The following is a 12862-nucleotide window of genomic DNA, read 5'->3' on the forward strand; positions in this document are numbered from 1 at the left end:
TGAATGTAGTACTATAACTGTGACTGAAATAATAAAGTAGAAATTTAATACTGAGCTGAAATTTCCTGTTAATTCCCCTCCCAACTGTAATGTTATCTTGTCCAAATCAAGATGGTGGTAATGAGAGGATTTCATTCATCCTTTTTTTTTTTTTCCTGTTGTGGTACCATTATTGATTTATTTAAGAATCCCATTTTGTAGGCCTAATGCCTTTTTGCCTGCAAGCAATGCTGGATGCTGCAAGAGTTTTCATTTTTAAACAATGAACAAACTAAAATGCTACTTTAGTCTCTTTGAATTCTAATGCATCTTAGTTTGCAAATGATTCAGACTGTCATTGTATTTCCACATGTATATTTACATGAAGGGACGACAAATGGAGAAAGGCAACATAAACCACAAGATATTGCTTTTAACATTTTATTAGTAGCTTCTTATGAAAAGCATGGGTCTGCCCTATTGTCTATACAGACATTATAACCCTATGGGCACAAGGATAAGCTTCAAGTCTTCCTGTATAGCTCTGTCATGACTAAAAAAATATGGATGATCTGGCTTGTCCCAGTGATAATCCTATACTTCGTTCCTGAAGACATAAAATGAATTTATAATTCAATAGATAATGATATTAAATGTCCCATTAAATTAGTTATTAAATAGTTACTTATTAAAAGCAGTTCAGTTACTGAAGTGCTGAGAGGGAAAGCTCAAGTCAGCAGTCAGTTGTATATCCATGTTGATGTAGTATTTATTTGAAAGTATGTATTTGAAATGATTAGTTTTGTTTATTAGTATCATCTATTTCTTATTTTATTTGACAGTATTTAGCAAACAAGTTAAGAATTTCCGCTATTGTAACTACTATTTTTCAAACTAAGATATGAAAGTTGTGTCTTGTCTAAACACCCCAATCTCAAATAGTTCAAAAGGTTTTTTAAAAAGGTAAATCTCAGTAATACGAGGATAAGATATTCAAGATGAGCCTAATATAAGAAATCCTTTATTAAGAATAAAACAGTAATAGCGAATTTTGCAAACTGGATATAAACTTGGAGACAATGATTTGACATGCCAGTGAAATTGTCACTGATAGGATATTTGCTGTTCTACAATAGTGGGTATGAAATAGCACTGATGGACATTAGAGATTTTACAAAACCGAGTTATTCTGATCAATTTTAGCAGGTAACAGTCTATCTGAAAACTGTTCATTCAAACACACAAAACAGACAAAAGAAATGCCTCTACAAGCACTGCTTCAACACCAGAACAGGGAGTGTGCTGGAAACAAAAAAGGAGAGTTTGGATACAACATATTTGCACTGTAGTCCTGACAATGGCAGATAGAAGAAAATGAACTTTCTTTGCAATGAAATGTCAACTCATGCTAGCTAGATGCATCTCAATGCACATATGAGGACATGCATGAGCACATAGTCAACATTCATGAAAATGAAAAGTCCTTTTCTCTCAAATATAGGCTACTATAGCTTCAACATGAAGTTTACAGCAAACATGATCGGCATTTTACAGAAGTCATTATAATTTGCTCTAGTCCTTGTAATTCATGTATCATAAATTATTAGAAAAAGACGTTCCAAAGAGTTGTTGCAAGAAACTCCATTTTGGTGACAGCAATGCAATCAATGGTTAAGTCATCAACACCGATAGACTGGGCAAGATGGGAGAATGTCATTTGTCGTTTGGCAGGCAGAGGATTTCTGTTCTTTTACACCACAGCAGGACTCTCCGGACATGCTCCAGCCACTTTCTGTCCACAGTGATTATCTTCAGTCCCTTGCAGCTCTTATTAGCACAGTTACTCTGCCTTTAAACTCAAAGTGCAGTGGCTCTGATTCTATTTCTGTCACTGAATCCATAGTGGTGGTGATTGAGCGCAGAGCAACTCGCTATGTGGCTCTCCGCTCTGCCACCCCCTCAGGCTCAAGTCTCTCTCTGATCTGGCTGCCGGGCCGCTCAGCTGGGCAGCAGCCACAGCTCCAAGAAGTCCCAGTGCTTCCACAGGACAAACAGCAGCAGGGTCAGGAGGACGGTGGCAGCCACCCGGGCCCGGGTCTTCATGAGCGGCGTGATGAAGTTGGCGAGAGTGGAGACGAAGACCAGCAGCACAGCCATGAGGGCCAGGATGACATTTATGAGTTTTCCCAGCAGAGCTCGAGCATTGGCGTTCTCCACTCCCTCCAACTGGACGACCTGCTGCTGTTGCTGCTGCAGCTCCAACTTGGTGATGCGGGTCAGACATGACTCCACAGCTTCCTGGATGTACGAACCCAGAAACAGAGAAAGACCACTTTAGTGAGATTTGTTCCTCTTCAAAGCTTCAGTTGGTGTTACTCATACTAAATTCCCATTTGCCTCTCTTAATTTAGTTGTTTGTGCTGCTCAACATGTACAAAATGCTTTACAATGCCAAAAAAAGAGAAACATTTATAAACACATTTAAATCAAGGTAAAAAATACATGTATTAAAAAACAGACACAATATAAAACAACAAAACTTAGAGCCAATAAGAACAGAGCAAAATGTACTGGCAAAATAAATATCTAACGTCAGATAGTTCCTACCCTTTTTCATTTAAAACAATGATCTCGTTAAGTGAAAGCAAGTCTATAAAATTGAGGAGATTTAAAAATAGATACTGATGTGGCTAGCCTAAGATCCTAATGATATTAAATTTCTGTAAACTTCATCTAGTTCCTTATTATCTGCTGCCTTTTTACCTGAATGTCTCTGGCTCTCTCATAGGACTGGTAGGCCACTTTCTCCTCCATGCTGGCCAGTTCCTGTTTAAGGTTGGTCATCTCATTCTGGTGCAGCTCTGTTAAGTCATTCAGCTGCTCCTCCAGTCGCTCATACCTGAAGATACAAAACACAAACAAGAATCCTTTCAGGAATCACAAAAGTAATGTAGATGGAGAAATTAAAGTTCAAACAAATGCAGAACTGATATAAAATGCTGGCTTGCAGATTGTTTGCGACAACCAGTTTTTCAGCATCTGCACCTGTATCTCTCCTCTTGCAGGCACTGGGTCATGTAGGAGTAATCACTCTGCAGCTGGCCCTTCATGTCCTCAATTGCATCCTCCATGTGCGCCTGGCTGGCCTTAATCTCCTGCAGGCCCTCCAGCAGAGTGTCCCAGGAACTGTGCATGTGATGATGGTGGTGGTGGTGCCCATCTAGTCTGGGACTCCCCATCGTCGGCCCAAGCCCCGACATCCCTCCCCCTCCCCCAGCCCCACCAGAATTGCTGCCTGCTGCAGAGCCGGAAGTGGCGCTGGAACACTCGTCGTCGCTGCCGTACTTTGGGCTGGACACCAGTGTGGCGCTGCCGCTCAGGGCACGGGGTGTGGGTGTATCCTCGGAGTGCCCCCCGACCCCGTCCTCTAGTGTGTCTTTTAGGTGAGCGATGTTATCCGCACTGCCGAACTTGTTGCGGATAAGACTGGCAAACTCTCTTGGCTTGGACACCACAGCTGTGTGGGTGAGGGCAGAGACCCCTCCTTTGACTCCTTCAACCACTCCTCCACCAAAGCCACTTATCCCAGCACGAACATTTGCTCCAACGTCTTTTAAACCTTGTTGCATGTCCCGCAGGACATCTTTAGGCTGCCGGGCTGGTCCATTCTGCAGAGAGGGAAGACAAATGAGAAAGAAGTAGAAAAGCAGAGGAACCCAAAGGAAGGAGTGGGGCGATTATATTTAAAGGTGCACTATACACAACTGCCAAAGGTGAGGACCATGTAGACCCAACTGACAAAAAAGTGGGACAAGCATGAAATATGATTGTTGAGCCCACATGGTTCTCATCACTGGGTTTATTCACTGGTAAACTACATGCATATTCCATGTTTTAAATATTAGCTAAACTCACACCCAAAACTCTGTGAAGCCTGGGTAAGGTGCCAGGTGATGACATCACCTGTTGTACTCAAGGGCTGGTGACATCACCTGTCACCATAGACCAGGCAGCCTACTTTTTACCATTAGAGGTCAGGCTTCACAGAGATTTGCATTTGGGATTTAGTTACTCTTCAAAGGAGAAAACTGGAGGAAGATAGGACAGATAGGAAGATAAAACAGGACCTATTATTTTTGGTAAATAAGCATTGAGTGATAAGAGAATTATTCCTTCTTTTCTTCTGTCCACACATCAAGTGTTGAGATAGTTCAATATTTGTTATTCATAACAATGAAATAAATCACATACACTACACACACACACACACACACACACACACACACATACACACACTGACATACCTGTTCTATCTCCTTTAACTTCTTATGATAGTGCTCTAATTTCTTGTGTAAATGGGCGATGGTCTGCGCCGACTTCTGGTTCTTCTTCTCAAACACCTGCTTGATCCGTGAGGCCTGCTGCTTGTCTGCGTTGTGAGCTAACTTCAGGTACTCTGCCACGTTGTCATCACGGGCCTCCTGCTCCACACGAATCTGCTCAGTGATCTTCAGGATCTTCTGCTGCAGGTGCTCCAGGGCAGCACGTGTCCGCTGAGGCTCACCGACCCCTGACCCCTCCGCTCCCCCTGCTGCAAGCCCAGCCGCTGCCCCTGCGCCGTCCACACTGATGTTACTGTCAGAGCCACCATGGCTGGTGGTGGGGGGAAGGCCTAGCGTTGTCACCTCGCTCTTATCCAGCTGAGGGGAAAAAGGGGAGAGACAGTAATGGCTGTAATTGATTTGTGCCAGTGGAGAGCACACTTTGCATTTCTGAGCCAAAAAGCCATCAAGCATAAATCAGAGGACACACATTTTACAGTGTCCTGCAAAGCTCAGCATCACCAATTTGGTGTCAGTACAAAGGATTTTACAGTGCAATACCATTCTTTTGGAGGTGCATTTGCTAGACACATGGAAGAAACTAAAATCATTTCCACACAATGATTTTGTCGCTGTTTTGGCATAGTATACTAACAGATACACATACAGGTACACAGATAATGATGCTGATGATGGTCATACAAATGTCCTTCTCTAGGTTCATGTATTTATGTTATCTTCATGATTCCTTGAGCACTGATACCAACTCACAAGTATCTCTGCCTCCTCTGCTGGGAAAACAAGAGCATGAGATTGTAATCCCCTCAAACAATGAACCCTTTGAACCCATTTCACAGACATATTGGTCCATATGGGGTTTGCCCATTTGGTATGGTATCCTAAGTGTGTATCTTGGCAGACGCGGACTGTTAATGACCCTCTGTTGCCCAAGCAGACGTCAAAATACTGTAATCAGACCCAGCAAATGTCATCTCAGGCAGACACATGACACCAAACATCTCACGGCACTGTTCTAATTTTCCCTAGACAGGACGGAGCAAGGATTTATCAGCATTTTATTTGTGTGAGAGGCAGTGTCAAATGAACAGAGGCTCCCTGTGTCAGTCTAAATCACCCACAGAGAGGCACACGGCATTTCAACCAAGTAGGTTACAATCATGCTGTAAATGGAATAGAAAGGGAAAACATTGACTGCAGTCCCTTGTGGTTAATCATCCACTTATCTTGTCAGACAAAGTGAGAAGCAGTAAGCAATGGCTACTGTGGAAGGGATGAAATGTGCAACACTACAGTACAGTTGGAATGAGACAAAAAAAAAAAAAAAAAAAAAAAGCTACACAGAGAAACAGACAGTAATGGCCGATGCTCAAATGAGTCGCTGGTGGGGGAAACACAAGGTAATGTCCATGGTGAATAAAGATTCCTGGAGGCCAGAACACCAGCAGGGCTGTGATGAGGATGAAGATGACAGATGTCTCTGGCATAAAAACAAGAGAAAAGGATGTGCCCATGACTTCACACGAGAGGGGTGGGGGGGGGGGGGGGGGGGGGGGGGGGGGGGGGCACACACTGCGACATATGAGATGGGTGATGGATGTCAACAAGCGTGGACGCCAAACATATGAGGATGAGACAAAACCGGTGCAGCAATAGATTAAATCAGAAACGTTACCATACTGTTTTAATCCAAGATTGGCAGTGCCATTGCAAGTCTGTGATCGAGGCCCATCCTTCTCTCCTCCTCCTCCTCCTTCTCCTTCTCCCTCTCCCTCCCTCCTCCCCCCACGCTCACAGAGGAGCCCCCCTCCTCAAATTTCTTTACCCTCGCCAATGTCTGTCTGTCTGCCTATCGCCTCACCAGATCCTAATGCTCCATTGTTAATGGCAGCGATGTCTGCAGCCTCCCTCCCTCTCCAGCGCTCTGATCTATTCCCCCCTCTCTCTCTTTTGAATCATATGCTCCCTCCGCCTGCTTTTCTCTCTCTCCTACCCTCCCTCTCTCTCTCTCTCTCTCTCTCTCTCTCTCTCTCTCTCTCTCTCTCCCTCCCTCTCTTTGTATCTAAATGCAAACGCTAGCCGTCCTGCCCTATAATGGATGTGGGAGCTGAGGGACAGATGATGGAGGGAGATGGGAGGGGGGATGGGATAGTTTAGCGCACGCGTGCAGGTGCCTCTGTGCTGGGGCCAGTGAGGAGGCGAGGGGGAGGGAGGGGGAAGGGAAAACAGCAGGGCTTGTGTCAGGGTCTATTATGGCCCCTTCATCCCTTAAACCCTGAATATACACACGCCTCTGCATGCTTATATAGGGCTGGAGTGATGTGATGCCAGAGTAGACTACATCTGAACAATGACTCACTCTATTACTTTGCCTTTGCTGCTTGCAAGAAAGGACACTAAGATGAGGCAAACGGCGGCAGAAGCCTGTTACTTAGAGTTAGACTACTTGAAGATACTGAAGTATCCCTGAAGTGTATAAATCTCAGTCAGCTTTGGCATTTGAGCATGTCTTAGTGTCCCAGAGGCAACCAGCCTGACAATAAGTTAATCACCCAAAGAAAACATATGCATACCATGTTCTGCATGAATTACTGAACATGCACGCCTGCACAAAACCTTAAAACATATAACATTTGAAATTAGCTATACTTGGCATCAGCTATTCACTGTTACCTGTGTTTTTTTCTCAGTTATTACATAACATATGACCAGACTTTCATGTACATGTCATTGGGTGTTTTGGATCTTTCACCTGAAAAACACCCAGTGTTTTGTGTGAAGTTCATCAAACATCCCAGCAGGCGGTGCAGCTGGAGTGTATCATACCCTGTCTTATGTCAGAGTAGTGTGTGTGGGCAACGGCTAGGACCTCTTGATCCCACCGCTGCCTTGAAGATCTCTCTGCAGTGTCAGTGATGGTTTAAATCAGGTGTTAATCATAACATTAAAAAACAATGTATGTCGCTTAGGGTAAAAGCATCTGCCAAATGTGAATTGTAATTGAGTTGTCATTGTAAAATAATCACTCATGCGCTTTATGCATTGTAACAATATTTTGTAAATTACATTATAGTGAAATTAATGCTGCACCCACTGCAACTCACTATCATAAAGAATTTGTAAGCCTCACTAATTGATGCACCTCCCCTTTTTTACTCAGTGCCACCTGCCACATTAAACTACTCCAGATTTTCCTGATGACTGCCTGGAGGCCCCTCAAGGACCCCTGGGGCTTCCTCAGACCCCAGTTTCAAAACCACTGTGTTCGCTGATAATATGCACAGTGATACCTGGGAGACTGTAAGATCTGCAGAGGGCTTCCCAGCAAATCATGTGTTGATACAGACACTGTGCCTTAAAATACAAGACTGTGAAGCTGGTAATCAGATGAAAGTCTTCTTATTTAATGAACATAACTGTAAAAGTCTAGAAAGGTGCTATTCAAACAAAGGTTGAGGTGACTTGCCTCTGCCTCTGGTCACTGTGGTGCCAAAGAAGTCTACTTCAAATTAATGTAATGTACTTCAAATTTTGATCAGCCTGATATGATGGCATTCGATCTGCCAGAGCTCAGGCCAAAGGATCCTACAATCTGCTACCTCTTCCTTCCATGAATGAACATAGAGTTTACTCAGTATCTGGATATAATTAGACTTTGTATAATGAAGTTGTAATAACACTCTAATTTTTTTTTTTTTTTTTTTTTTAGATCTAATGAGGATGTTTGTTAATTGAGAGAAAAAATGTTCAAGTGTTTCTGGAGCTGCATATGTGCTCCTTGTTGGCCTGCAGGTGAATTCCACTGTGACTTTCTCTCCTGTGTCCTCCCTGCTCCATCTGTCTGTTCCAACCATAAGAAATATGAATTTAAGGTCAATGGACAACCCACCCTTCTTTTTAAAGAAAACTGTGAGCAGTAAGTGCTTAGGAACAATGATCTGACAATATTTCCTTATAGCTGCCTCAACAATGAAGTTCAAGTTTGCCCTTTTTCCTGTTTCACATCGAGGTTTTGGGGGTAAAAGTGGCCGCAAAAGTTCTTTTAATTCAGGTGAAGACCCATTTTTATTTTCTTGCCTTTATGGCTGATTTTTTTGTTTCTTGTACTATATGCTTCACTTGTTTACTGCTTTATTTTGTCATGTTATTGTTCTTCTAGCATCCCATTGTGAAGCATTCCTTTTTAAGCACCACTTGGCACAGCCATTGAAAATAACTACATCGATTTGTCATCTGGCAAATCAACATTTCTAAATATGTCTCCCTGCTGCTGGTAGTTGGTCAGGAGGCCTCGGTCTAATTGATGAGGAGATTGCCAATTAATTCATGAGACAACATTTCTTCTCTGTGTATGTTTCTTCTCTATCCTCAGTTTAGGAAAATAGTGTTAAAAAAAACTTCTGCATGACCTGTTTTTGCTGTAAACTATTGGTTAATTTATTAATGACTCTTGTACATATTGATTTATCACATCACTTTTGCTCATCTTTCTCATACATGCAACCGCACACACACTTAGATGAGAGCAGCCAAGATGGCTCAAAGTGTGTGTCAACGGGGACAGCTCATGCAAACATTGAAGACCACAATCAAGCAAAACAAGCACAAAAATCTTCATTTTCAGCTTTAATTAGGACTTTGAATTTATTTAGGAATTGAACACAACTAAATAAACACAAGGCATCTCACAATAAATAAGAATAGATTTTTGTAGAAGTTTGTAGCTTTTAACATAAAACACTATGTAGGACCTGTGCATAAGCATAACAGAAGTGCATTCATTGTTTGGGGTGACAGACTGTTATTTGTTTAGCATCGTATTTGCAGCGGTGGATATTTCAAAGCTTGCATTTCCTAAGGATTGGCATTACAGTGACCTTGTTTGACCAGACACCCATTCAGATTACCCATAGCAGCAGGATTTGCCAACATTGATAAAAATATGTATGGACAAATTTCCTATTTGTTTTGAGGCAGAAAAAAAACCCACATTGTGTAATTAATTGGACTATGCTTCCAAACCAAACAGAAAAGCTTTAGCTCAGTAAATAATAGCTATATGCATGTCTTTGAGAACATTTACTTCTGATTGTCCTTTATGGAGCTTCAAATACCATAAAGGCACTTGATTGTCTTTAGGGGTGTAGAATACACCCCTTACCAGCTATATGTGCAATAGTGCAATATTTTTATATGATTTTGCTACTTAACTGTGCTGTATTAAACTCTATAGATAAATCTCTGGTGTATATATCTAAGAAAACCTAAATATAGCTTTTAAGGGTTCCTAACTTGTGCTACACGCTTAACCTACTGTATATCTGATGCTATTCAAACTTCAGAGTCTGAACAGGCATTTGTGGAGATCTCTTTTGACAAATCTATGCATCAGCATCGTTTGAAGGGGCGGCAGATGATGTGGTGGCACTTCTGTCATTTATATTCTACACAAAGTAGCAGTATGCATGTCAGTACTCGTCAAGCAGTTTCCTACAAGTACGCATTGATAGATGAAACACAATTTTACATCAAGATATAAAAAGATATACTTTGGACAGGAAGTGCTTGTAAAAAAAAAAAAAAAAAAGTATTATAAATGATTCCTTGCCCTCATGATACACATAATGAAAACGACATGATACAAAAACACCAGTGGATTTGGAAAAAAGGAACCAAGGGGCCTCATCTCTTCTCTACCATTTTCAGTTATCTTAAAGTTTAACACAAAGTTTTATCACAGCCACTCCTTAATTTCCCTGTGACACAGCAATTTCACAAACATGACATCTGTTGTATACAGCGTGCAGTAGACAGTGTCCATCTGTTGTAGTGCTATAAAAAGTATCACTTCATTCTTGGTGGTCGACTTTTTATGAGGATCCAGAGGCAGAGACATGGTTGTGTGTTCAATACGGTGGAATGTCAGTCAAAACACGGAGGTCCCCTTGGTCCGAGTGGATACAAAGAACAAATCCACTGATACAATTCATTACCCCTAATCTTCTCTGTTCAAATGCCCCCCCTTACCACTGGAAAAATAGCAACCCTGTTAGAGTGAATACAGTACACCAATTAACCTTATAATAACATGTATGTATGGATGAGGTGTCTCTGGTTTTCAGGTTGATTTTAGGTAAAACGTTGTGGACAAGACTTCCTCGTGAGTGACTGTGCAGAGTCTGTGCAGACATAATGCATTATTTCCTGAGCGAAGAAGTGTTTGTTGTGGCTCTCTGGGAATATCAGCACTTTAACACTGATCTGCACCAAAATCATTGCCCGGATTTGCGTGGCATCCATACCACTCTTCTTTTAGCTTGATAAAAATCTGTTAAGAAAGAGAAAAGGGAAGTTTTATGATTAGAAATTGAAAATTAGCACGCTTCAGCTCAAGCAAACCTACACACACACACACACACACACACACACACACACACACACACACACACACACACACACACACACACACACAATAAGAATTATTATATCAAAATCCCTACCTGTAATGTTGGTCTGTTTCCTCTTGACCCCTGTGTTCTCTACTTTCTCTGGTGTTTTCTCCAGGTTTTCTAGTTTGAGCACACATCTCTCTGGGGTTCGTGGGATGTTCTCCTTCTCACTCTGTGATGGCCCCACCCTTGTTCCTGAATGGTTAACTACCCCCCCTGCTGCCCTCTGTCCATCAACGTATCCCAGACCAAGCATGCAGGACCGATAGAGAAGTGGCACTTTGGTGCCTGGGATGCCCTCCCACTGGAAATCCCCGCCCTCCAGAGGCTTCTCTGAGAGGAAGTCAAAGCCCCAGCGGTGTGAAGCCTCCTCCAGGTCTTTCCTCAGGGCAGCCTGGTACTCCACCTGCAGCTGTTCTCGGTCAACCGGACCAAATAGGTTTCTTCGAGTGGGACCATTCCCCAGGGTCCTCAGGATTCGCTTATGAGTAGCCATAATGCGACACTGTAGGGAACAAATAAACAAGAGCAATACTGGTTAGCTGGCAAAGCTACACCCAGATTTGTGTTCATATTCTGACATTATCAGCGACAACATGAGCTGAGGAGACAATGATGATGACAGCTCTCACCCAATCAGTAACTGAGCTACTTGACTTCCAGTCAACAAAAGCTAGAACGCTAAACAAACAAAAATTCTGATTCACACAAATGATCTCAGATAAAACAAAAGGCTGAAATCTTGACATCAGTGTAATTCCAAAACTGTCAATACACTTCATGCAATCTATGCAAAAATCAGTCCAAAAATCAAAACACACAACCAAACAGATCATGAAAACACAAAAGAAAAGCTATTTAAACAGCAGGTCCAGCTTACCATTATGCAAGTCAGTGTTTCTCAGTGCGAGCTGCAGAACATCTCATACTAGTCAAACACCAGCAGCTCTTTATAACACACTAGATGGTGAGTCATTAAACCCTCCCATTCTGACCAGTCACTGGTACATGCCTGGGCATAATCTTCACAGCGACATGTAAAGACAAGTCCTCAGCAGATGTTGCTCTGAAACTGCCTGCTGATAGACAATGAAACCACTAGGGGGCAGTGCAAAACCATCTTCAAGCTGTATGTGTAACACAAACCTCACAGCTGGACATGAATTCCATCATGTCAGGCATATTTTATCAGTAGCCTACATGACATTTTAGACGCTTGTAGGAGAAAAGTATTTTAGACATGCCAAGGTTTTTTGCATGAAGACAAGAGAGTGCACTCATACACAAACTTTCCAGGTCATAGCGCACTGTGTTGGAAAGACAGAGGTATCAGAGATGAACCCTGACTCATTCATATGATGAATAACTCATTTAGATCCAGGAAGGGCTGGGCAGTATTCCCAGGATTCCCGTTTGAGCAAACAATTGTGAGAACCCCCTCCCAGCCTTTCCTAATTATCCACCAAAAAATGTGCTGTGGGAGAGCCAGGTCACTGCAATTAGAGTGATGACACGGAGGACATTAATAAAGTCTGACATGCTGATGAAATAGGATAACATTCCAGTAAGTATCATGGTAGAGAAATATTCTGGACGAGGTGGGGTGAGATGGTGCTGGGATGGCACATTGGATACGGCTGAAGTATGAAATTTCATACATAAAAAGATCTAAATGGATATGTGAGCCAAAGGAACAACAAGCTGTGATTTTGTATTTCTGCCTCAGTTTGGGAAAAAAAAAAAAAAAAAAAAAAAAAAAAAAAGCTTTTACAGTGTGGTTACTCTCCAAATCAATACAAAACAATTTGTCCCATCTAAAAATAACACAGATGTAGGTAAGAGCTGTGAAACTATTCCTGACTGGGCTGCACAGCCAGCCGAGCAGGAGCAGGGCGGAGCACACCAAGCTGAGGTCATTTCAGTCCTGTGGCACTTCCCTAAGACTTCAGGACATGTCATTCATTTATTCCAAATTTAGCACTCAGTCTGATGCAAGGCTACTCTGAATAAGCAATCATAAACGTTAGAGTCTACCCTTAAAACATGTGATCTTCATGATTAGCTCATATAGGAAACAGGACTGCATTTCCTTAA

The 12862-nt window shown here is 42.2% G+C and overlaps 2 protein-coding genes across 2 annotated transcripts; both read right to left on the minus strand.

The window, feature by feature from the left end:
* Window positions 1-445: 445 nt before the first annotated feature.
* tmcc2 (transmembrane and coiled-coil domain family 2) lies at window positions 446-6073 on the minus strand. Its single transcript, XM_030050704.1, has 5 exons — window positions 5995-6073; window positions 4284-4679; window positions 3025-3647; window positions 2743-2878; window positions 446-2277 (listed from the first exon to the last, which is right to left on the minus strand). Exons 1-5 carry the CDS (start codon window positions 5995-5997, stop codon window positions 1978-1980), a joined length of 1458 nt encoding a protein of 485 aa, XP_029906564.1. The 5' UTR covers window positions 5998-6073; the 3' UTR covers window positions 446-1977.
* Window positions 6074-10006: 3933 nt separating this feature from the next.
* Window positions 10007-11759, minus strand: cdkn1a (cyclin dependent kinase inhibitor 1A). The gene is made up of 3 exons (XM_030050792.1): window positions 11649-11759; window positions 10820-11273; window positions 10007-10647 (listed from the first exon to the last, which is right to left on the minus strand). The coding sequence occupies exons 1-3, from the start codon at window positions 11649-11651 to the stop codon at window positions 10592-10594; spliced, it is 513 nt and encodes a 170-aa protein (XP_029906652.1). The 5' UTR covers window positions 11652-11759; the 3' UTR covers window positions 10007-10591.
* Window positions 11760-12862: the final 1103 nt, after the last annotated feature.

This window comes from Myripristis murdjan, chromosome 5 (genome assembly GCF_902150065.1).
Source record: "Myripristis murdjan chromosome 5, fMyrMur1.1, whole genome shotgun sequence".
Taxonomy (NCBI): domain Eukaryota; kingdom Metazoa; phylum Chordata; class Actinopteri; order Holocentriformes; family Holocentridae; genus Myripristis; species Myripristis murdjan.

What these genes read in the sequence shown, in the direction of transcription:
- tmcc2 (XM_030050704.1), bottom strand. An exon ending in AGTTAAAGGAGATAGAACAG is followed by an intron (nt 3,648 to 4,283) that starts GTATGTCAGTGT and finishes CCCTCTCTGCAG; the next exon opens with AATGGACCAGCCCGGCAGCC. An exon ending in CTGCAAGAGGAGAGATACAG is followed by an intron (nt 2,879 to 3,024) that starts GTGCAGATGCTG and finishes TTGTATCTTCAG; the next exon opens with GTATGAGCGACTGGAGGAGC.
- cdkn1a (XM_030050792.1), bottom strand. An exon ending in GAAACAGACCAACATTACAG is followed by an intron (nt 10,648 to 10,819) that starts GTAGGGATTTTG and finishes CTTTCTTAACAG; the next exon opens with ATTTTTATCAAGCTAAAAGA.